The sequence below is a fragment of the Lissotriton helveticus genome, chromosome 1_1, assembly GCF_964261635.1.
Source record: "Lissotriton helveticus chromosome 1_1, aLisHel1.1, whole genome shotgun sequence".
Lineage (NCBI taxonomy): Eukaryota > Metazoa > Chordata > Amphibia > Caudata > Salamandridae > Lissotriton > Lissotriton helveticus.
Window position 1 is genome coordinate 644,700,897 of NC_136057.1, and position 25,980 is coordinate 644,726,876.

Consider the following 25,980-nt stretch of genomic DNA (forward strand, 5'->3'; position numbering starts at 1 on the left):
CAACTGTTGCTTTATTAAGTGGCTTCTTTTTCATTTAAAAGCCATGACTGCCTACGGTTTCCCGACTCTGCGCTCAAGTCGTTTCATCAGTCGCTCCCTTCCGTAGAGTGCAGATCAGTGGATCATGTTACGACATTTCTAAAATTATGGGTCAGGAGATCTTTGGATAAGAATATCCACAATATGTTGAGGGCTGAGTGCTCCAGGCCATCCACTGGATATAAGACATGTACTACATCCAATTTATATCCAGGACCCATTACCTTCTTATAGAAGTTTGGAAAGTGCCCCAGGAAGGGGATAGAGGAATTCCTGAAGCAATGTTAGGACAAGGTCCTTTATAGGCTGGGAACCATGACTCGCATACTTGATATGGCTGAGGAGACCAAAAGCAAGAATACCAAGGTCAAAGTGGACCTCTCAAGAGGCTGGGCCCAGTGCACTATTTGCATTCCAGGGAACGCTAATGCGGATCTGATCATGGAAAGGAGAAAAGCAGTGCTGATGAGAATGAACTACAAATTAGCTGATTTGTCCAACAGAGTGGACAGTCATGACACTGTATAAAGTACCCCATTGTAGGTATACCAAACCTCTGTATGTGAGGGAATAACTGTGGAGCATGGTTGAATCACTCACCTCTGCCAGACTGTAATATTAATACCACTATCCCAAACTAAATGACCCAGAAGACACTTCCAGAAAGAAGACGGCAATCAGGAGTGCAGAAAACCCCAGCAGCCATCTTGCTTCCAAAGGTATTTAAGTCACACCCCTTGATTGTCCTTGCTTGTCAACTTCTTGATGCAAGGAAGATGGTCATGCTAGTTCCTGCAACAAGACATTGCCAAGTTTCTGCTGCGCTAGCAGTGTTATAGCTGTTCCATTGGGCAGAGCATGTGCACTTGGGATCCTGCCCAGTGATTTCCTGTACTCGCTGCTAATCTCCAAGCTGGATTCTGCTAGTATTTGGAGCTCCTGGTGGTGGTGTTTACTCCATGACTCTCGCTGTGCTAACAGCATATCTTGTAAGGATTGCACAAACTACGGGGGCCTGTAGGGCCATTTTTCCTTTGAGGAGCTTTTGGTGAGTGTCCTTGCATGACACTTGTGTTTCGTGGCTTCCGACAGCTCTCCATCACACAGCGGTGTTCTGCGGTCCATCTCTACTCACTACCAGCCACTGTAGGATAACGCTACCCTGTGAAACTGCAACAAGGTGCTAAGTGTATACCTCAACTTGCATATATACGCAAATATAGCTCAATCGCTTTTTCTTGACAACAGACAACAGATATTTCTGTTTCATTTGCCTGCACATGTTTTCGCTACATGCTTTCTGGATTTCATTTGATTGAAGAGAAAGCCTCATGACTACAAAAGGTTTGATGAGATGTATCACAATTCCATGAGAAGGGATTGAGGAGTAGCAATTATTTAAACTCCTTTTCTGGTTCTACAGTTCCATTAGCATTAGCAGCCTAGCTTTGCATGTGAGTGATTATTTGTGGTGATTAAGTGTATATGTATAGGTGGAGAGAGTGGTTAGAAGAGCACGTTGTTGAAACTGACCCCTATCTTTTCTATATACCAACTGCAGGTAGCATCCTTTGGGTTTGGCGCCTTTTCCTATGCTGTTCCTAGGAAAGAATCCAAGTGAGAAAGCAAGGGAGGCCCCTCCTAATTGCAGAAAATCCATGTGCTACTGTATATTTTTTCTACTCCCAGATTCTCTTGGGTGCACTCTTTGGGAGAGCAGTCACATCTGTTCTCTGGATGGAGCACCAAGTGGGATATTGGCCTGACTGTCCTTTTTCCATATCCCCCGATGGCTGGATTTGTCAGGTTAGTGTTGTAACAAATATTGTTGTCGCTTTGTAACTAACCATTCTGACATGGACATGGATGACCCAAAGGGGCTTCTCTTTTGGCGAGCCATGTTAAATCCCTGGGGGAGTATGTTGGCACTTTTACCATCTTTAACAAAGTTAAGACCAACACGAGGGGTGTATTTGGCTCAAAGGCTGTCTTTGGAAGGGCTAACAGGAAGGGACTGGCTGGCAGCCGGCGATCCTCTATGTCCCAATACTACTCACAGGAGCACAGGACACCATGGGAATCAAGGTAGCGTCCACCGCTCCAACTCAAGTGTCTACCGTCAGAAAGGGTGAAATTCAAGGTTTCGTGGAGGAAGATTAAGACCTCAAGGTGCGGGAAAATTGATATTCTTCACCCGCAATTGAGAGAAAATAACAGAAGACGACTGGGTGTTAGAGACCAGATCTGGTTTCAGGATAGAGATCTGTGGAACACTTGTACAAAGCAAACAGCCAAGGGAGTTGGCCTTGGATCCAGAAAGAATGGAATTGATAGATGCAGAGGCTGCCCAGTTGTTAGAGAAAGGAGCATTGCTACAAGTAGTAAAACTGGAGGAAGTGGAAGGTTTTTTGAGTACGGCTTTTCATGTAAAACAGAAAGACAAGGTTGGGGTCCTTTAATAAATTTAAGGGAGTTAAACAAGTTCCTGGTTTACAGACATTTCAAGATGGAAGGAATCCATCTGTTGAGGGACATCTTGCAGCAAACAGATTTATTGGTGAAATTAGACTTAAAGGACACATATATCATGATGCCTAGGGCAAAAGACAGTCAGAAGTATTTACGATTCAGGCGCAGAGATGTCCAATACCAGTTTATTTGCCTACTCTTTGGGTTGTCCTCAGCTCCATAGTTTTTTCCCAAGGTGATGCCCCAAGTAGTGTCCTTCCTGAGAGAGCAGCGCCTGGTTACTAATCTATTTGATGACATTCTGCTAATGTCCCAAATAGGTTAGATTTGTTGAAACATTTGGCTTGGACAAGCAATCTCCTACAGAGTTTGAGGTTTATAATAAATGTGGAAAAGTCTGTTGTGGTCCCTACATATAACATAGAATTGCTAGGTTTTCCAGTGCATGCTCTCATATCCCAAGTGATTCTCCTGCAAAAGAATTCAACAAAGATAAAGAAGCAGAAAATTGTGGTTCTGGCAAGGGATCTGATCACCTTGTGGGACCTAGCAAGAGTCTTGGAACTACTGTCATCTTATATGACAGAGCTCTTCAGAGGCTGAAGGCTTTGGGTCTGAGGAAAGGTTTATGGAATGGCGACCCAATTTCCTTGCCGGTGGATGCTTGAGAGGATCTGGAATGGTGGTTGAAAAATTTAGATGCTTGAAATTTCAAACCCATTTTTGCGAATGCTCCCAAATTGATTCTAGGGTTGGATGCCAGCATTAAGTCTGGGGGTGCATTTGAACAAATTAGACACAGGAGGAAGATGGTCCAGGGAGGGACAATCATTACACATACATTGTTTAGAGATGTTGGTGTGCTTAAATGCATTAATGATCTACAATGACCTATTACCAAATAGTGTGATCCTATTCGTTTAGACAACTTTACAGCTGTTTTTTTATATAAACCATCTGGGCAGCTCGAGATCGAAAGCTTTGGCAGATCTAGTCAAGCAGATATGGTATTTCTGTTGGAATCACAAGATAATTTTGAGAGCAGAATACTTTCCTGGTCAGGAAAATCTAAGGGCAGATTAGAACTCCAGGTACGTCAGGGACTTCAGCGACTGGAAGTTGAATCCAGAGTTTTTCGGTCTGATTCAGAGGCTATGGGGTCCAGTTTAGATGGACTTATAAGCAAGCAGGTTGAAATATCAGGTACCCAGATACTTCAATTTGAGACCAGACCCTAGCGCAATGGCGGTAGACACTTTTTTCCAGGATTGGGTGAGAGAGGGAGGTTATGCCTCTCCCTTCTCGTTGATCCAGAGGCTGATGAAGGTCAGATGAGAAAGATTCAGTATCATACTACTAACACCCTTTAAGAAGTCTCAGGTATGGTCCCCAGGCATGATGGAATTCACTGTAGCAATACCCCATCTTGTTCCACTTTCGTTAGGTCGTCTGGTGGATTCAGAGAGAAACGAACACCCTTTGGTTTTAGAAGGGAATATTAACCTCCTTGTTTGAAATATTTCAGGGGTACCAGTAGATATTCAGGTTTTCAGTGCCGGTTAAGACCTATTGAATGAGTTCTGGGGACCAGGGACTAGAAAAAGGTACAAGAGGATATAAACAAAGTGGTGTTGTTGTTACATGGAAAGGGGTTTCGATCCCGTGGAAGCCCCTGTAGTTGAGATAGCAAACTATTTAGCAGATTTGTTCAACTCTGGTCTCTCATATAGGACTATTAAGCTGTCTCCACCGGATATGCTTCAGTTATTTTGCAATTAGGGAGTGTCCCTTTGATTAGAAGTGTAATGAAGGGGGTTTGATTAAGAGGACTCTCTAGGGCTCGTTATGAAACATTATGGGACTTAAGTTTAGTTTTCAGGTTATTCACTTCATGTCTAGGTAATAATTACTTTTCTCTTAGACAGACCTCTTTGAAGTTAGCAACTTTACTTTGTTTAATGTTCTTTAGAAGGGTTTCTGATGTTAAGTCATTTGAGATTTCGAACAGATTTCATTCTCCTGAAGGGGTACATTTTGATGTTGGGAAAAGGACTAAAACCGTGTCAGAGACAATTGTTTACCCCTATTTTCATGAGTGTGATAAGTAATGCATGGTGAAATGTATGATGTCATATGAGAACAAGTAGCTGGATTTTAGGGCAGATGGAGAGGAACAGGTATTACTGTCTTATGTAAAACCTTCAAAAGCAGTGCCAACAGAAAATGTACCTAGATGGGTAAGAACAGCAATGAGTGTAGCAGGAATACATCTTTTGAGGTTAGGTGCTCATACCTCTAGGGGTGCAATGGCTGACAAGGTGGTTCTCTAACAGAAATATTTAAAGTGGTAGAGTGGCCTAATGTGATTACTTTCTGAAAATCATATTTAAGACCTGTGGAGCATGTGAGTAGTGTGGCGCTGGATGGCATTAAACATGTATAATGGTAGCCTCCAGGATGCAGAGACTAAATATCGAATCACAAATATCGACTTACCTGAATATAGTTGCAAAAATATCGTGGTTCAAGAATATCGACAGACAAAATATCATGGTGCAGAATATCGACTTTGGGTAAGTAATATAGATGTAAAAAATATCGAAGTGTTTAATATCATGGATCAGGGGTGCCCAGCAGCCATCCTGCTACTGGATTTGAGCCCCGTGTTTGACACGGTAGAACACGGTAGAACACTGTACATTGATCAACAGATTAAAGGATGTAGGCATCAAGGATACAGCGATGAAGTGGCTGACCTCTTTCTTGGAAGACAGATCTTTCCAACTGATGGAAGGGGAACATCTTTCCCTACTGCTGCACTGAGTGGGAATAGTAATGTTTACCCTTCTGCCATCCAGCACTTTCCCTACTGTTGCACTCACTGGAGTGGGAATAGTCATTTTTACCCCTCCGCTATCCAGCACTTTCCCTACTGTTGCACTCACTGGAGTGGGAATAGTCATTTTTATCCCTCCTCCATCCAGCACTTTCCCTACTGTTGCACTCACTGGAGTGGGAATAGTAATGTTTACTCATCTGCTATCCTGCGCTTTCCCTACTGTTGCACTCACTGGAGTGGGAATAGTAATGGTTACCCCTCCGCTATCCTGCACTTTGCCTACTGTTGTATTTATTGTATTGCAAAATGTATTTTTTAATTTTTATTTTAGTTAAATATTTGAATTCATTGTAAGATGGTTATTTGTTTATTTTAAATTATTGATATATGTATATATTTAATTTTTATATATTTAAAAGTGTAACAATTAAAGAAAGATAATAGTTAATACATTATATTTAAATAAATATATGTACACATTTTTATGTTTGTGTTTATATTGTTTTAAATTAAGTTCATTTGTTATGTTTAATTTATTTTGTTAAAAATATTAATAATGTTTAATATATTTATTTTATGTTATATATATTTTTAAGTCGATACGTCTATATTTTTCACTTTGATATTTTTATTAGATATTCTTGTACTTACCTGTTTAAATATAGGGAGTCAATATTTTTGTATTCTATATTTTTACTTCGATATTTAGAACACTGATGTTTGTTACATCGATATTCTATCAGTGAACCAGGCTCCGGTCATGTAATAAAATGGTAATTCTCTAATTAACATGCAAAGAGAATCTTAATTTTATTAAAGACAACAGAGGCTAACATTATCCCACCGTACTCACCCTTTTCGGAGAAGCATAAAAAAAAACCAATAGAAAAGTTACGTTTAATAGTATGGTTAAAATGGATAATATTAAATCAACAAGTTCTTGTGGATTAATTTTATGTTTTTATTTGCAGACAACTTATGACAAAATATGACAGAGCATGAAGAATGTATTGTGTTTCGTTGCAGCTTAAAGAGGATGTTGACTGGGTGCCTTGGGTACATATATTGTCTGAACATTCTAATGCTTTATGATTAGGGCTCCCGGTTTTATGGTATTTATTTTTCGACATTTTGGTCTGTATTTATCCATATTTATTTTTTGCAAATTTTTTGTGTTTTATCCAATTTTTTGTGTTTTCTGTATCAATGAAGCTGCAATGGGTATTTTCCACATTTATTTAACTGATAAAAGTATACTTACATTTGAATGTCCTAAAGATTTCAGCGGCATTCAGTGCAAAAGCGTTATCTGAAAACACTTCTGTTGTAGAATAGCATCAGTAACTGTAGATCTGCACTTAATGAAGCTTAATTAGGAAACCTAGAGTCTATTTTCATCTCCCCTACCTCTCAATCTGTACACCTACTGACCTGGCACTCATGATTGACAGTAGAAAAAAATCACCCACAGAAGGCCTAGTTTCTGTATTTTTCAGTATTTAAAAATAAATACAGGCAGGAAAGAAATAGGTTTCTGTCTGTATTTATCTGTGAAAATCAGTAAAAACTGGGAACCCTATTTATGATGTACTTTGATGTTCTTTAAAGGGCTGCATGTTGGGGTAACAATAAAAGGTTACTGCGTAATGGTAGCCTATGTTGTCTTCAGCCGCGGCCCGTGGAGGGAGTTCCATGGGGCAGAAAGGCGGGCGGGGGAGGGGCAGGGTGGGGTGGTTCTAAACACCGAAATATGGATAATGTGAAGTAAGTAAACAATTTAATAAATAAAACGAATTTCGTAGCATGCCCTGCATCTCAAAATGCGATGCAGGGCGCGCTACGAAATTCGTTTTATTTATTAAATTGTTTACTTACCTCACATTATCCATATTCCGGTGTTTAGCACCCCCCACCCTGCCCCTCCGACAACCCACCTTTCTGCCCCACGGAAATCCCTCCACGGGCCGCGGCTGGATGTCTTTAATTAAATCAAGATTCTCTTTGCATGTTAATTGGAGAATCGCTATTCTCCCCAAAGCCATAATGCTGAGTCATTAAAATACGTCTCGTGGTTGTTCTGTCTTCACCTTATATATATTTTCCATTTTAACTTTCATCAAAAATGGGCTTTACATTTTCAAACAAACTAATCGTATTTCCCCTTACTTGTCCATAAAAATATTTTAATTTACGCAAACATGTCAACCTAGTTCTTCAGTCACTGCATGAGTAATCACTACTGCTCTGTTACCATTATTCCATTACTCTGTTCACAAATTGATCCACATATTGCCGCCTGCGTGCAATACCCACACAAATGTAATACGTTGTTTTCTTGTAGACTCTTGTAGACTAGTGAGCTTCTTAAACATGTATGTACCAGGAGAGCAAGCTGATACCATCATTCTTGTCAATATAAATAGACAATTTAAAAGACTATTTTAACAGGTAAGGTTAAGACATTAAACATTATTCACAAAATATATCAGTCGGTTCTCCATAGCAGTGCACTTTCTCAGTACGCTTCAGGAATCAATTTTTTAAACATGTTAAGCAGTTGAAATGTACATATAGAATACTTTGAGGAGATGGTCCACATCCTAAAAGTATTTGCCTTTTGGTAACATACAAAACATGAGCATTGAGGAGCCTTCTAAAGCCTTAAAGTCTGTGATACTAGTGAAAATAGGAATGGCGTGTGGTCAGGACATTGGACAACTACAATAGCACCCTGCACAGCGTAGGCATTCCAGGCACATGACCAAATCCACCACTACATTCCTTTTGGCGCAATCGTTTCTAAGCGTCAATCCCAATTGTGTTGCAGGGGATCTTCTTTAGCCAATTTAAAAAGACTACATACTTAAAAAATCTATTCCCGTAAGACACTCAATAAAACCTCTACTAACCATATTTGCATGCTGATGGTTTATTTGCTCACCTTTTCCCAGTGGGGTAAAACTTGGAGCAGGAATTTCCATCCCAGGCACAGTAGGGATCCCTTGCAAGGCAGCAATCCGCGCAGGCGGTGCCATAGATGTGACAGCGGTGCAAAGAGATCTGTGTAACACCCTCCTCCGAGCTAACATACAGTTGTTGCTGCAAAAGATGAAATGACAGGTGTTATCTCATTAGGTAGAAAGAAGCAAATGACAACCTGACAAACACACTTCTGCAATTCAACATTCAAAATGATGCAAAACTCAAACAATTAAAGTGAACCTTGGGCGCCGGATATTGTGGAAAGATTCCGCTCTGCCGCGAATTCCACTGTGCGGCTAACCACTGAAAATAACCGCAAATCCAAAATAAACATAATTTAACAATGTTTAGAGCAGCAAAATTACTTCTTTCCTTTTTACAAATTTTGGGTAATGATGGTGCAGCATTGTAATATATTCAGCGAAATTATAGCTCACTCTGCTCAGCTGGCACGCCAGGATAATATTTTTGCATGTGTGAATTTGATGGTAGTGTTTGCTTAAGAAGATTTTGCAGTATTTCAGGAAGTCCGTCTTAACTTTTTACCATTTCGGGGTATTTTAATAGGAATGATCAAGGAAGTGAAAGAGGGGATTGCTGCAGTTAATTTCAAATATATCAATGCGTCGTAGATGTTCAACAGCTTAGCACTGTAGATCAGGAGAATTCGATGTGGCATTTATTGAGTTGCTGTAAGGATTTGGCCCTGGCCAGTAGCACACTATTATTCCCATTTAGGGAGCAAAATCAGACTCAATTTAAGAGCCGAGGCATGAGGTTTAGGGAAGCCGCCAAAATCCCACCCCAAACTCCATGAAACCATTTTTACAGCTTTTTTCTACTGCCCCTTCCCCCTGCTTAGCAGCTCAACGTATTCATTCTGAAAGACATTTCCAAAGTTATACTTGTGAAAACTATGGGACCAGAACACTTTTGCCAAAATATAATCAAAAATATTGTGCCCCAAATATCCTTTGTAAAATTCTCAGGTCATTGTCGATAAAAGATCTACACCTAAACAGCCTATTTGATAATAATTTTTTAGAACACACTATCTATGCCAATTTATATTTCTGACAGTGATGTTCTGACATTCAACCCTGGCATTCCCAGTGATTTGCAAAATAATGATCATAAAAATCCAATGCACATTTCGGAACTTCTCCACACAAGTGCAGCTTCTGGAGATTCAAGCAAATATGCAAATACATTTCCCACGTTCCCACGTTTTTCCACTGATACAAATTACAAATGAAAGAGCAACAATTACTCTAGCTTTCACTTGGTGGCAGTACTTAGGAGTCATAGGTTACAGAAAATAGAGGTAGATTATTTCATAGTTCAGGAGCCAGTAGTGAGAAATGATGATTAGAAGATTTGCGCTCAGCGAAATGAGCTGACATTAATAAAAAGAGAAGCCAAAAACACACAGATATTGGACGCATTTGCACCTAAGAATGTGAAAAGAGCCCAAACAAAAGGGAAAAGGTATGGAGCCAGTGGGAGTTATATAGGGGTATTTAAAGGTAAACAGGATATATCAATGAGATGGGGTGTGAGAACATGATAGTTTCGAGGGTAGCTCTCAGGGCGTCCCGGCTCAGTTCGAAAAGACATTATTTTTCAAGAATGTACAATATGCTGCTCTATATGTACTGTCACAAGTGTACTGTGGTAAGGTTGCTCATTAACACTGCTGATGTTTTAATAAAAAAATAGAATGTGAAAAGAGACATGTAATTTTTTTAGATTAAAAGCTGACCCCCCTGAAATATCTGCTAAGTATGGAGGGGTGATATGGTGTCACATGATTGAGGAGGGTCCTTAGTTCTTTAGAACTCGACACATCCATTCCCTCCTCAGTGGTGTAGCTAGCCACTCTGCCGCCCGTGGAGGTCCCTGCCTTTCCCGCCCTTTGGTGGCCTTATGGGGGAGGGGAGGTTGCTAGCACGATATTCCAATGCATAGAAGAGCGGGAGGGGTGAGGGTACCGGTGCCCCCTAAACTCACGCTGCCACCCCTTTGTACGCCACTGTCCCTCTGTGAAGAACTCCACTCTAGACTTTTAATAGTAGACTTTCATGGACTCCATCTCCATGGCAAGTGGTAGTAGCTCCTTCACTCTCACTCATTAACACTAGAATGTGGACTGTCTGGAGACCCTGAAGGAAGAGCGTCTCTGTGGGCTTCAATGGACTTCTGTGCACTAGTCCTTATCATGGATGCCCCATTGGTGAGTACTGCAGTCTCCAAACTGGATACACAGACACGCTGCAAGGAGAAACGAGCTTTACATCGCGGTCATTACAACGCAAGTTATTACAATGACTTGCGCTGGATGGCGCTATACACTAAAGAATAGTGTGATTTACTATTCCAACACCTTCCCTACTGTTTCGTAGGCTAGACTTGGAATAGTAAATCATACTATTCCTAAAGTCCAGCGCCCTCCAGTGCAAGTCGTTGTAATGACTTGCATTGTAATAACTGCGATGTAACGTACCGCAATGTAAATCATTGCGTTGTTATGTCACATATTACCCTGCAAGTAGCTGAAGGCCTAGATGTTTGGGGAGTGCAAGCGTGGAAAGTGATCTGCTGCTGCCATGTAGTCCCCAGGTAAGGTGATAATCAGAAGGGCAAGTCCTGCTAATAAGAATGGGACAGCTAACATTTAGAGAGGCCAAGAGGTGCTACAGGAGCACTTCTGGGCATGTATTATTTATAAGGCACACATCACCTTTAACTGGGTGCATCATGCATAGACCTGGTCAGTGTGTCATTGGGGCAGTGCATTAGTGAAAGATGGACCAGCTGTTTGAAGCAGCTGGTATGTCTTTCACTCTGAAGGCAGCAACACAACTTGCTTTTGAAAGGGGGATGTCTGGGGGCAGCTCCTTTTAACCACATTTCCACCTTTACCCCTGATGCACTCATGACTACCTCAGCTCGTCATGAGGCACAGTGGCGCTGTGCTCATGACGAGCTGAGCTCGTCATGACCGCCGCGGAACCCCCACACAGGGATAATTCCCCTGCTGTGCTGGGCGTTCCATTAAACGGGCGTGGTCATGATGAGCTCAGCTCGTCATGAGCACAGCGCCACCGTGCTGCGCGATGAGCCGAGCTTGTCACGAGCACCGCGGCGCCGCGCGCTGCCCCCCTCCCCCCAGCATTGTGGGGGAATTAGCCCAGCGGCGAAGGTATTAAAGGTTCACTCTCAGGGAGTGGGGGGAGGGAGAACTGACTGGGGCGCCTTTGAATCTGTGCCAATGTTTATAATATGGTGAAGGCAGAAGAGCAAAGTGTTCCCGTATTTGCTTGCGGCAGTGCTCTAATGCAAATGAGAGAATACCCCCTTGAGGTTGGAGCTCACCAACGATAGCCCAGCATTGAAAACCATGAGAGATTTGGTTAATTCGAGCTCAAGAGACAGAAAATTGTACACCAAGAGGTACATAAAAACCTTGCAAAAAGCAAAGTAACGTGTAGCCTTGGAACACAGAAGTACCACAAAATGATCTACTAGACTTTGAGGGCCCCCAAGATCAGCTGCAGACTCACACATGCACCCGACGCTCAGGAAGAAATATCCTCACCCTAAGCCTCTCAGAAAAATGAGTTATTGAGCCAAGGAGCATCAGCAGACTTAATATTGAACTATTGTGTTGCCCTGGGTGTTGTTGGACCCTTTGACATTACTAGATAAACTTATTACATCTCATTGAGAGTCTGTGGTTATTTTAGTAAAGTTTATGAATAAATTCTATGTTACCATTGCCATCAACTCTTCACTTAATTGATTCATCGACCAAGTAGATAAAAAGTGGATTGCTAATTTTTCCATAAGCAAAAGTATATGATGTTTATAATTTGTGTCTAAGTACTGAGAGGAAATTGACGAAGAATTTAACAAACTTGACCCCAGCGCATCAGGGAATTGGATGAATGTGTATGGGCCAAAGTATGAGATGTAAATGAATATTTATCCCCGATTGATTTATTGGGTTTGCGCTGGATCACTAACATTGAATTCAAGAAAAAAGTGAGCCATTCCTGAATGGGATTGTGTTGGAATATGAGCTGCTGAAGAGAAATCTGAAGAAATAAGCATTGAGATAAGCACATAAAAATGTGAGAGTAGGTAGGGGTTTTTAAAAATTTGAGGCATAATATATTTTTAGAAAAGGTCAAAATACAGATAAAGAGAGAGACGTCTGCATAAGGATAGCATACCCTTTAAATGTCTGTTTATTCAGCCTAACCATCTTCTGAGTTGCTTAGCTGTTCCATATATTTAATACAGTAACACATTGATAGGCAAGTGTGTGTGTATATAGCGTTTCAGGAAACCTTGGATTGCCAGCGCTTTTTATCACCAATAAAGCCCTTTGTTTGATCCCCCGGAGTTGTTGTCACACTCTTTTCTTTTGGAGAAGAGACTGGGAGTGACGTTTGTGCCGGCTTGCAGGTACTGGAGTGACCGCCCTCTCGGTCTGGAGCAACGCGTCCCCTGAAACTTTTTGTTTGTGCATAGAACTGCAACGCATCGCCCCCCCCAGTGCCCCACTTGGAGGGAATACAACATTTGGGGAGAGAGGAGGCAGAATTCATTCTGCCTGGAATAAGGCGGACAAACAAAGGACTTTAGCTGCTGTGAAACTGTGGCAGGGGGAGAGCACCGTGCGAACCTGTTTGGAGGCATCACTTGATGTTGGTGAAGTCTGTCACTGCATAGGCCTCCACAGGTAGACTCCAAAGCCCAGAATGCAGTGCAGCAGCAGGAGGAGCGTGAGGTGCCTTGCAGCTGTGAGGCATAGGAGGAGCCAGTGATCACGTGATGTGGTGTGATCACTTTTTAATACCAGAGTGGCAGATCCCGTGAACCATCGAAGACACTGAAATTGGGCACTGATGAAAGCTGAATAAGGCTGAAACGCGTCTGCCTAGCGTTTCAGGGAACCTTGGATGGCCAGCACTTTTTACCACTAATAAAGCCCTTTGTTTGATCCCCCGGAGCTGTTGTCACACTCTTTTCTTTTGGGGAAGAGACTGGGAGTGATGTTTGTGCCGGCTTGCAGGTACCGGCGAGTGACCGCCCTCTCGGTCTGGAGCAACGCGTCCCCTGCAACTTTCTGTTTGTGCATAGAACTGCAACGCATCGCCCCCCCAGTGCCCCACTTGGAGGGAATACAACACTCTTTTCTTTTAAAGAAGAGACTGGGAGTGGTATATCCCTCCCAGTCTCTTCTCCAAAAGAGAAGAGTGTTGTATTCCCTCCAAGTGGGGCACTGGGGGGGGGGGGGGGGGGGGGGGGGGCGATGCGTTGCAGTTCTATGCACAAACAGAAAGTTGCAGGGGACACGTTGCTCGCGCTTCTACCCAGACCACGGACCTGTGGAAGTTAGTGCGTACCCCAGTGAAGCAGTCAGCCAGCAAATCAACATAAACACATCGTATGAGCAAGGCTGCAAGGCACCTGAAACATTTTACAAAGAAGCGTAATAAATAAATCCTGAGCATTCTATTTTATGTTGTGTCTTGAGAGTGCGTGATTCCTGTCAAGGATATTGGTTTATGTCATATATATATATATTCCCTGAAAGAATAAATGTTAAATAAAGGTTAAAGCAACATTATAGTTAGGTTAGAGACTAAGGGTCAGATGTAGGAGGCCAAATACCGGTCGTAACGGCCGATTTCGGCCGTTACCGACCGGTATTTGGAGTTTCAGATGTAGGGGGCCTTAAATTTACCGATCGGTATATTTACAGAATCGGTAAATTTACCGGTTCTGTAAATTACCCTAAGGCATGTATGTGTGCCACATGGCACAGGTGTACATGCACAGATGTGCATGTACACAGGAATTTGTTATTTACCATGACATAGTATGTCATGGTAAATAACAAATTATTAAGGGCCGGTCGCACTGTTTTCAGTGCCACCTACATCACAAATTTGAGATTCGGTAAATTTACAGATTTGGCAATTTACAGAATCGGTAAATTTACCGATTCTGTAAATATACCGAATCGGTAAATTTAAGGCCCCCTACATCTGAAACTCCAAATACCGGTCGGTAACGGCCGAAATCGGCCGTTACCAACCGGTATTTGGCCTCCTACATCTGACCCTTAGTCTCTAACCTAACTATACACAAGCCAGAATCAGGGGTGCAACAGGGTGTCAAAGAGACACCCTGTCCCCCTTGCAAATTCGGTAATTTTACCGAATCGGTATTGACCGATTCGGTAATTGACATTGATTCCTATGGGCCTCAAGGCCCATAGAAATCAATGGCAATTACCGAATCGGTCAATACCGATTCGGTAATTACCGAATGTTACAGATTCGGTAAAAATACCTACATAGCATTTACCGATTCGTAAATACCGAATCGGTAAAATGCGGTATTTACAAATCGGTAAATGCCTTTTACCTACATGTAGCCCTAAGACCTTAACGTAAGTTAAAAAAACAAAGTCCAAATTTTCACTGAAAAAAACAACCGGTAAATGACATCATAGTTATGTATTGGAATGAGATATGAGCTATTGTTTAAAACTCCAAAAATTTAGAAATATATTATAAGAAATTGGGGTGTTGGTTGGGGGGAGGGGTCAGGCCTTCTGAAGCAACAGCCACAAACAATCCTTGTCAGGGTGAACCACACAAGTCTCTAAATTAATCTGTGCTTAACCCTCTGGTAGCTTAGCACAAAAGCAGTTAGGCTTAACTTAGAGGCAATGTTTAAAGTATTTCAACAGCACTCAAACAGTAATAAAATGAAAACACAACACAAGGGAAAGGCAATAATAATTTAGGAAAATGGAGTACATTTTAACAAATTATTTGACAAAAATCCAATCAGTAGAACTGGAGATGTGCAATTTTAAAATTATAAGTATAGGACCTAAAAGCACAAAGTGCAACTAATGGTTATCTGGTCATGTGAGAACGGTGAAAGTCACATGTTCTGGCTGGCCCCAATGGAGCTTGGGACAGACAGAGGGACCAGATTAGTCCCACTACAAAAGTTACCATCTAAAGTCCAGTGTGAAGAGTTCCATTTGTGGGGGAGGAGATCAAAAGGACAGCATTCTGGAATGTCATCGCTGTAAGGTGAACAGCAGACCGGGCATTATGGACGTTCATCACCGTATTGCAAAGATCCTGTCGGGCTTCGCAGACAGACGTTGCTGGAGCTTTGAGTTGGCAGTCAGCGTGAGCTGTCGATGCTGTAGTGCAAAGATCATATTTTCAATAGCCGGTCATCGCTGGCAGTCCCTGTAGTGCAGAGTAAGGTTCCCAGGTCCTTTGCATTGGCAGTCAGCACAGGTGGAAAGATCATGATGAAAACGGGCCTGTTCACGGTTGCGAAGAGCCCAAAACTTCAGGATTTCTCCTTTTATTTTTATGAGTAGCTCATCTGATGCCAAACCAAGGTTCCAGGATCTGGGAGGCACCTGTTGGAGATCAGGAACTCATTTCAGCAGAGGCCAGCAAGGTTCTGGCAGATGTAATTGCCAATCCAGGCAGGTCCTCCACTGAAGCAGGTCAGCTGGGAAGTTGCAGAGAGGTCTCTGGAGCTTGCCGTGTCTCTGTGGCTCAGAAAATGGTGCTAGTCAGCTGACCCTTTGAGTCACTTCAGCCTGGGATGAAGGGTGAAGGTTCAGTCTTCCTTCTCAGACTGCAGGGCAGGCCTCAAACAGCAGGGTAGTCCTCTGGCACAGGGCAGTACTTCTGTAGTGTCCACAGGGGCAGGAGTGTACTGAAGAGTCGGCCCGTAGCTCTACTTTTCATACTTGGTGCTCACTGCCAGGACATGCAAAACTTATAAAGTACACGTCCAACTTTTTAAATACAACACACTCTACCCTATGGTCTCTTTAGGGCCTACTCTAGGGGCGATTGATATTAATTAAAAAGGGAGGTTTGGGCTTGACGAAAGGTTTATTCTTCCTGGTCGAAATGGCAGTTTAAATCTGCACACACAGGCTGCAACGGTAAAATAGAGGCATGTTTTAAAGGGCTACTTAAGTGGGTGGCACAATAAGTACTGCAGGCCCACTAGTCAGCCGCGGTCAGCAGTAGGAGTTCCTGTAGGGCGGTGACGTGGGGAGGGGGAGGAGCAGGGTGGGGGGTAGTAATGTATGGATTACGGAGTTTAACAGGTAAGTAAAACATAAATAAATAAAACAAATTTCGTTGCGTGCACTGCATCACCAAATGCGATGCAGTGCGTGCAACGTAATTTGTTTTATTTATTTATATGTTTACTTACCTGTTAAACTCCGTAATCCATACATTACTACCCCCACCCTGCCCCTCCCCTCCCCACGTCACCGCCCTGTAGGAACTCCTACTGCCGACCGCGGCTGCCACTAGTAGCATTTATTTGACAGGCCCCATGTACCTGTAGTATCATTTTACCAGGGAATCACAAGTAAATTAAATAGGCCAATTGGGTGTAGTCCAATTTAACCACATTTAAAGCGGAGAGCACAAGCACTTTAGCACAGTTTAGAAGTGGTAAAGTGCGTTCACTTCAAAAGCCAGTATAAATGGGTTCAGGAAGCAGGACAGGTGAAGGCAAAAGGTTTGGGGTAACCTTGCAGAGATAGCCATGTCCAACACTAGTCAATTAGATCCTACTGAACTAACTATATTGTGTGCCCCTTTCATGCACTGCTTACGACCTCACATTTTACATCACTCAGGAGTTGATAAATTGCATTATTGATGACATCACTCATGAATCCAAGTCATAGCCTACGGCTGTATGAAATTACAAGTAATTGCAGGAAAATTACTTGTACATATACAAAATACAAACCTGCCATGAAGTTCTATATTTTAGAGTGAAATGCGTCCTCACATAAATATTTGAAGAGAGGATGGATTGCGCATTAAAAACATAAATGCTGAAAACAGCAGTTGCTTTTATTCTGGTTGTGCTGTACCCGATCTCGCATGTAATAATTTTGCCTCGAACAGCGGCATGATTATGTGATGCAGCATAATTACAACATATTGGGGGATTTTCCTGGAATTATATAAATTACGCTAGCTTAATTTAAAGTTTACCTAGGCCTAGTAAAAATATTGATGTACTAGGCACAATTCCATTTTAAGGTAACCGCTCAGTAAAGATCCTATTTGGCAGTCATCTTCGACTTCTAAAGTGTATAGTGCAACACTGTAGTAATAAGCAAGCATAATGCTTCTAAACATGACGGCCATCGTGGAACAGTAAAACAATTATACAAAATACAGGCAATACGTCTAGTTCAGAAATAGAAGCTGCACAGGAAGCAGCACGCTGCAGATACAATAAAGGGCAAATGAGCAGCCCATTAGGAATGAATGGGGAGCTGTAGGTTGCTAAAAACAGAAGTAGAAATAGATGAAAGGAGACTGCAACAGATATATATACAAACTTACAATTGTCAAAATAATATGCAACCCCTGCGAAGAGCCTCGCGTTAATTATCATGTTGCAGATGTTCAACTAACACCATTTGACAGAAAGGGTAACCACCAAACCCTTTCCTACTATGGTATTCTGGTAATCTGTGACATTACAAGAATCAAAAAATGCTTTTCACAGTAAATTGGTAATTTAAGGCCCAATAGAACAGTTATCTGAGCATGGGCGTCACTGCTTGAGGGATTCATAGGCTGCGGTTTTACGGGGCAAAAAGGATACAGAGCTCTGGCTTCTAACTTTGTCACTGTATCACAATTACTAAATACCCGCTTTTTAAGCAGCGTTTTCCACTCCTCCCATTACTTGCGTGGACCTTTTCCCTCACTGAGGTAGGCAGAACATTCCACGGTTAGCTTTCCATTTATGTATTTTTATGAGCGTGCTTCGGAATTTGCTTAGAAACAGATGTAGCCCTTTCCATTAACAAAGTCGGAAAGATATAAAATCCACTCCTCGACAGAAGTTGTTCTGGTGTGCGTTTTGAAAACTAAACTCATGAACAGGATTTCCATGGCGGGAGTGTTAGAGGAAATACCTGCGCCTGCTAAAATGGAAAGTTTAAGGCCTTGCGCCCTTAACGGCAAAGCACTTTAGTGAATTGTCTCTGGTATTTTACAGGGTCTCAAATGCATGCTCCACCTATCGCTATATAATGAGAATACAAACGTTTTCAAATTCACTGAATTACAGAAGGTTTAACGTGGCATGGCTTTTTACTGGCACACTCTGGTCACATAATTGTGCAAACATACCTTGTGCCAGTCTAGTTTTCACATGAAACAAAGCACTCTATGCCTGTCTTAAAACTGCAGACGGGTGGGTATCGCACAGTGTTGAGGGTCATATTTATGTATACTAATATCATAAAACTAAGGTTTATGAAACCTTTTTTTTTTTAAATTAATGTATTTCTTAATTTATTTATTTCAAAGGTATAGACCATGTTCATACAGGGTTACATATGTCATAGACAACAGCTGACACAATGAACATTCCAATAATAGACTCAGGAATTTAGACATATACTCTCCCCCAAAGAAGTTTTCCAATCCGACATGTTTTTTGTTTTTGTGTTATCCAAACTGTAACTAGGCAAACCCCCAAACCCCCCATCTTCCCCCCCAAGAGACAAGAGCGCACATCCATGGCAATCATCCACCCTGTTATTCTGTTCAGGTCATCTAGGACCTCCGTCCAGTACGTCTGAATTGTTGGACAGGTCCATACCATATGTGGAAAATCCGCCTGACCATAGCGACATCTAGGGCATTTTGGATCTCTAGAACCATCAATTGTGTGGAGCCGTCTGGGTGAAAGGTAGTTCATATGAACTATATTATACTCTATTTGTTTGAATCTATTAGGTACCGACACCTTGCGTACGCTCTCGTGGATTTTCTCCCAGTCCTGTGGTGTAATCTCCTGCAGACACACCCGCTGCCATTTCTCCTCTACTTTTATGGGTCCACATTTTATATCGCCCCTTAACGCCCTATAAAGGTGGGTGACAAACGTCCGCCCTCCAGCCATGGCGATCATAGTGACCAAGGTATGGGTGTGCCCCGGGGCCTCTGGAAACGTATGCCATAATTGCGTTTCCATTGCTGCTATTTTGGCATATTGCAAAAATTGCCCCGATCACAACTCAAAGGTATCTACCTGCCTCCTGATATGTATTGAATCTGTTTTCCGGGTATAGGTCAGACAACATTACGCAGCCCCCTTCCTTCGATTTGTCAGCCGACATAACCCACTCAATTTGAGCAAAGGGTGGCATAGGCCAGAAATTTGCCGCTGGGGCATATGGCCGCTCCCGAATAAGCCTTCTGACCATTCGGTTCCATATTGTAGCTGGTAATCGCACCAATGGAGGACATTCTCAGAGAATCTTGTTAGATAAACTGCGAGAGATTGGTGTCACTGGTAGGGAATTAGAATGGCTGCAGAGTTTTCTATCGGACAGATCTCAATGTGTACAACTTGACACCCTTGTATCCCAGACTACAACGGTGGATAAAGGTGTACCTCATGGCTCCATATTAAGCCCCACCCTGTTCAATATCTATGTGTCATCTCTGTCCACCGTCATTAAATCTTGTGGGTTCCAAATCATCTCCTATGCGGACGGCACTCAGGTGATAGTCCCCACAGAGAAGGACCCTGAGGTGACCAGAGATAGATTTAAGCTTTGTATGCTAAAAATAGCCACATGGATGAGAAAGAACTTCCTGCTGCTTAATTCCAACAAAACTGAGATCTTATTGTTTGGGAAAGCTGAGGATCTGTGGACAAGGGACTGGTGGCCAGAGGAATTAGGAGAAGCTTCCACCCCAAAAAAATGGGCAAAAAACCTGGGCATTTTATTGGATAACAACCTATCTATGGAGGAACATGTTAAGACCTTATCAGGCAAGTGTTTTGGTCTGATGCGTATGCTAAAAAAGATCTTTCCGTGGATTCCTCTCTCCACCAGAAGGGTCCTGTTACAGGCACTTCTAATCAGTAGACTGGATTATGGAAATGCCCTACTGGTGGGGGATGAAGAGGAACTGTTCTCATGACTACAAGTAGTTCAAAATATGGTGGCACGTCTGACATTGAATAAACCAGCACGTACTCCATCCTAGCAGCTATTGAGAGAGATACATTGGCTCCCTGTCAGGAAAAGAGCAGTTTTAAAACTTTTATGCTTAGTTTTCAAAGTACTTCACGGACGGGGATCTAGATACCTAACTAAGAAATTAGAATGGTACACCCCAGTCAGGCAACTAAGATTCAGCGGCAAAAAGCTCCTTCAATTGTGGAGAATTAAAAAAGTTAAGATGGGTGTTCGCGCTTTCTCCTATCTGGCTCCCAAATATTGGAATGCATTGCAAGAAGATTTCGGACATGCTCCACCCTGATTATCTTTACGAAACATCTAAAAACCTGACTATTTAAAGGTGTAATGTGGTTTGAGGTCGTCTGCTTTTCCTGGGCGCCGAGAGATCCCTTTGGGGATGATTGGTTCGCCATATAAATAATAAATATTAATAATAATTGTTCCCGTCAACCCCCGCCCGCCAAAGGAGTGCACGTAACTGCCGGTCTCCATATGTGTCTGCCAGTAGTGACCTTTCCCAAGAGAAGTACGTGCAAAGTAATAGAGTTCTAAATCTGGAATTTCTAAACCGCCTTTGCCCCACTTACGTTTCATGACCTATAGGCTGACCCAACAACATTTCCCGTTCCATAGCAATTGCATGAGCAGTGCATTTATTTCTTTAAATACCTGATGTGGGAGTTCAAAGAAGAAACCCTGCATAGAGAAGAGACATCTAGGCAAAACCACAATTTTTATCAAGGCGATCTTCCCCATCAATGAGAGCTTGAGTGTGTTCCAGAAGGTAATACTGTCCTGAAGACCCCTGAGTATTCTCCCATATTGTGCTGGTAAAAGGTGTCATCGTCTCTACTTATCCAGATCCTGAGATAGGGCAGTGTGTCCGATACCCATGGGAGCCCCATCTCAGGGAGCTGGACTCCATCCCTCGCGCCCACTGACTCAATCGCATATAGTTGTGATTTTAATTTATTAATGTAAAGTCCGGAGGCCCTAGCAAACTGATTTAAAACCGCAAGCAGTATCGGCATTGATTGGGTCGGCTGGCGCAGGTACACCAATGCAACATCGGCATATAGCGATATGTTCCGTATCACCCACTCAAATGCCCTTTTCCTGGAGCACCCCATGAAGATGACATGCCAGTGGCTCCATTGCCAGGGCGAACAGCAAGGGGAGAGCAGGCACCCTTGTTGTGTCCCCCTTTCTATTGATATTGCATCCGAGACAAACCGACCCGTGCGTACCGTCGCCACAGGCTGAGCATAGTAGAGTAGTTTCACCCAGTTTACGAACCTCTTACCTATCCCCATTTTTAGAAACACCTGCCATAAGTATTCCCATTTGATCGAGTCGAACGCTTGTTCGATATCTAGGAATACTAAGGTACTCTGTTGGGCACTACCCTCCAATGATTGCATAACGTGTGCGAGACGGCAGATGTTTCTTAATGCATCCTACCTGGCAAAAACCTGACTGGTCATCAGGCACCAGCTGCCTGAGATACGGAAGGAGGCTACTTGCCAGCACTTGGCTAATAATTTTAAGATCCACGTTTAGCATAGAAATTGGCTGATACGAACTGGGGAGCAGGGGATCCTTCCCCGGTTTGGGGATCATCACGATCAGCGCTTCATGCATGGAATCTGGGAGTATGCCGTTTTCGCCAGCTTCCACAGTAGTTTCCAGGAGTTTAGAAATCAAGACCCCCATATTCTTTGTAGAGCTCTGCCACTAGGCCATCCATCCCGGGGGACTTAGCTGTCTTCAAATGGGCAATCGCCACTCTCATCTCCTCCCCTCTGAAATGGGCCCCCCAAGGACTCCTGACTCTCTGGGTCAAGGAAAGGCAGTTCGACCTCGGTAAGGTAGGCATCCACAACCTGTGGGGTGGTGGGGAGTTGGGGCTGAGAATATATCTTTTGTAAATGGGTGGTAAATGCCCTATTGATCTCGTGTTGTGAATAGACCATTTGATCATGTTCGGTTTTAATTGTCAAAATCGGGTGAGGCTGTATCTCCATCCTCCAGCAAGGGTAGAGGTTCCAGTCAGATCCCGGATTCAAGTCTTCGTCCCGTAATTAATTCGGAGCAGCTTACAGAGGCCTTTTATCTCTCTGGACAAGCCAGGCTGCCATCTTGTTTATCGGCATTCCGCCGTGTCTCCGGGGGTCTGAAGTTGTTTTCCCCGGCAGCGGGCAGTCTTTTCACACCCCGACAGGCACCCTCTGGGCCGGGGGTGCTCCGATGCCAGTTGGTGTGCAAAGGGTCACAATTCCGCCAAGATTCCAGTAGGATTTTGACTGATGGGGCAGGAGCTATGCAGATATGCAACTAGCCGGCCATGCTGTCAGGCCACGTCCCTAGCTTTATGAAACCGTATGCAACTTATTGATTACTTTCTGTTCCTGTCGAAATACAACTTCTATGGTAGCCTTGGGAAATAGTCCCAACTAGAACTTACATGTCAATGAACAAAGTCCTGTTTTTCTCTAGTAATGTCATCCTGATGTTCCTGAGACTGACAATAGAAATGCTCTCTATGAAACAAGAGTTGTGCCTTAGAACGGATGTATGACGTTACAACGCATACTTTTACAACGCCTACCTTTACGTCGCATTTTTTACAATGCATACCATTACAACGCATAATGCTTTTGGGCGCTGGATAGTGAATAGTTTAATTTACTATTCCAACTCCAGTCCCCGTGGATAGTAGGGAAGGTGTTGGATAGTACATTAAACCTATTCCCTATCCTAGAGCGCCCCCAAGCGCTATGCGTTGTAATAGTTTGCGTTGTAAAAGTTGCGTCGTAATGGTAGTGCGTTGTAAAAGTTTCGTTGTAAAGGCTGTTCACCCTGAGAACATGGGTGACATTATTAAGGGACAGAACAAACATGAGGAAAGTGTTCCTTCTAAAATCTGACAAACATATATGGTAAGTGTGGTCTTTGCACATTTTTTGTTAATTGTAAAAAACTGAGTAGCTGAGAGCCATCTAACAATATGTAAAAAGACAAGCATTGGCAAAGCCAACAAGTCTTGGCTCTAAAAAGCCAAGCTATCGGCTGCACCAATACTTTTGTAAATGCAATACAAACATGAACATCAAAACTCATGTGCAGGCAAGTCTGGCGATGTTAAAATGGGTTTTCTATTTCAAAAAACCATTTGCAAGTTTGACACAGATGCGCCCATGTGCATTGTGCTGCATGCGCACACAGTAGTCTAGATACTCGATGGACCTTATTCTAATTACTGTTCTAACATTGTGTCGTGGGGCTGAGCCTTGCATTCACACAGTGTTAAGTTGACATGAGCTTATTCGAAGTTTAAACGCCGTTTTTCCTTTCTGCTGTCTTTTGCACACTGCACACACTTTCTTAATTGTTTAGAGTTTAGCAGAGTGTTTTGCTTCACACGAGAATAATATGTTTTTCTACATTAGTAGCCTTGCTTGGTAAGCTTAGTCTGAACAGTGAGGTACGAGGCCTTCAAGGTTATTTTAACACGGTGGTTGTTGTTCAGACTGATCAGCGCACGTTCTAGACATAACACATATGCAGCTGCGGTCACCTCTGATATTGGCGCGTTTAATAATGCACTGAGTAGGCATGATCACACACACTTGGAGAACATTCGTATGCTGAGAGCTTGCACAGATTTTGTTGTGATCCACTTCTGCTAAATACCAGAGTTATAGGGCCACCTATGTAATCCCAAGAGACCTTCTTTAGATATAAAATAACCTACTAGCAAGGGAGGGTGAAATATAGGTAAATATTTAACCTGTTTCCGTTTAGCATTATAAAATGCTTTCTCCCTTTGTATTTTATGGAATAGTAACTATGCTGACAATCTTGTTTCTAATAATTTGTCTGCTTGTATTAGCTAAGGTGCTGCGCATGAGAACACAGCGTTAGACTTGCTCGTGTCTCTTTTTACTCCCTGTTTTGGACTGGTATGAGGGTATAACGAAAGAGTGTTCTTGTTTTCTACATTGCCTGAGGTAACCTAAGTCACATGTTCTGGGTTGTCTAATCATTGGTTTCTTTGCTATAGGACTAAGAGCAAATGAGACACTGATGCTAGGCTGGTAGGGGATGCTGGGTACTAAGGTGAGTTTTGGCACACCCTAATTCACTAAGGTACCAAGTCTCTGTGCACAGTTCTGTGTAGAAGCAGAATCCCTGCAACATGGCGCCCTAACGATGGTGGTCTTATTACATGACGCTTGAGTAGTACTTACATCAGTCCATAACCCCTTCACTATTGTTTCCGGTTAACAGTGGTCACAGATAAACCTACCTATAGTTACATAGGTCTTTTCAAGCTTGAATCTTTCAAAATGGTTTCCTTTAGAATTACTACCCAGTTGTGCTACATAGTTTTACTTTGTACCTCTAATTCTCTGTGTCGCTATGGCTAATGTTGACATAGCGCAGCATAGTCACATTGGGGTCCGCAATCATTTGCGGGCTTATAACGTGGGCTTAGAGGGCATGGCAGTTATTTTGGTGGTGAGTGCAGAGGTTGCTTACCCGTTTGAGACTTTCTACTCATGGGTGATGTTTCCTCCAGTGGATGCGGCTACTCAGGTGTTTCACACTTATACTCACACAGCCGTGCCCTTGGAATATGTTCCGTATAGGACCCAGGAAATTCCTATTTTTGCATGGCAGCACCGTGTTTGGTTTGATGGCACCCTTCCCCACAGTGTAAGGGCGAATAGGTTAGGTCCTTTGTCCATTCCAGGTGCTTCTTGGCCTGTTTTGGCTGGATTTACCCCGTATCCTCGTGCGGGGGTAGTCCCCGTTGCTGAATTGCGTCCCTATATAACTCTGCAATCAGTGTTATCAGGGGCGTAGTTCAATATATCACCCGCAATTTCCAGGGTGGGGCCCCTGGTGTTGCGGCGCTACCAGCTGGACCGAGCAGAATGAAGCTTAGTCCCATGATGGTTAATGTGGTTATGGGCAAGCGTCCCCAAGATAAGGATGATATGCCATTTTGGCTTGCCGAGAAATTTGACCAGCTGGAGGCAGTTTTTTCTATTTCGACTCCCGTGGAAAAACACAGGATTCTTCCAATTAGCTTACCCAAGGACTTGGTACCGGAAGCCAGTGACTGTGAGTCATGGGGTAGAATTTTTGCGGCAGTGTGCACGAGGTGCTTCGGCACTCTGTCAATGGCTGTCCTTCCGACGGTCATTAAGCGTGTTCAAGATGAACAGGGACCTGAGGCTGCGCTTGAATTGGGAATGAGACTCGTTGGCACTTTGGACGTAGTTTCCGATCTTGTCCTTTCTAATATAAAGGGAGATGTGGTGAACTTCCAAGTGGCTAATGCCTTGCGCGATGTCCCCGATGCCGATTAACCCCGACAGTTACCGAGAATTATCACGGCGGCTTATAAAACCATTGGCTGTAATAGTTTAGGTGTCAAGCCCTTTTCTGCTAAAGATAAAAAACTACCTCAGGGCTCAAAGTCAGAGAAAGATGTTCAACTCAAAGCTCCAAAGCAAAATTGGAACAAAAATAAAAAACAGGGAAAATA

At 42.9% G+C, this 25,980-nt stretch overlaps 1 protein-coding gene across 1 annotated transcript in view; it reads right to left on the reverse strand.

Annotated features, from left to right (window-relative positions):
* SEMA3C (semaphorin 3C) overlaps nt 1-25,980 on the reverse strand; it is a 740,455-nt gene that overhangs the window by 43,323 nt on the left and 671,152 nt on the right. The window contains exon 15 of the mRNA XM_078674175.1: nt 8,289-8,446. Coding sequence (XP_078530301.1) covers nt 8,289-8,446 — 158 coding nt within the window. The remainder of the gene's footprint in view (nt 1-8,288; nt 8,447-25,980) is intronic.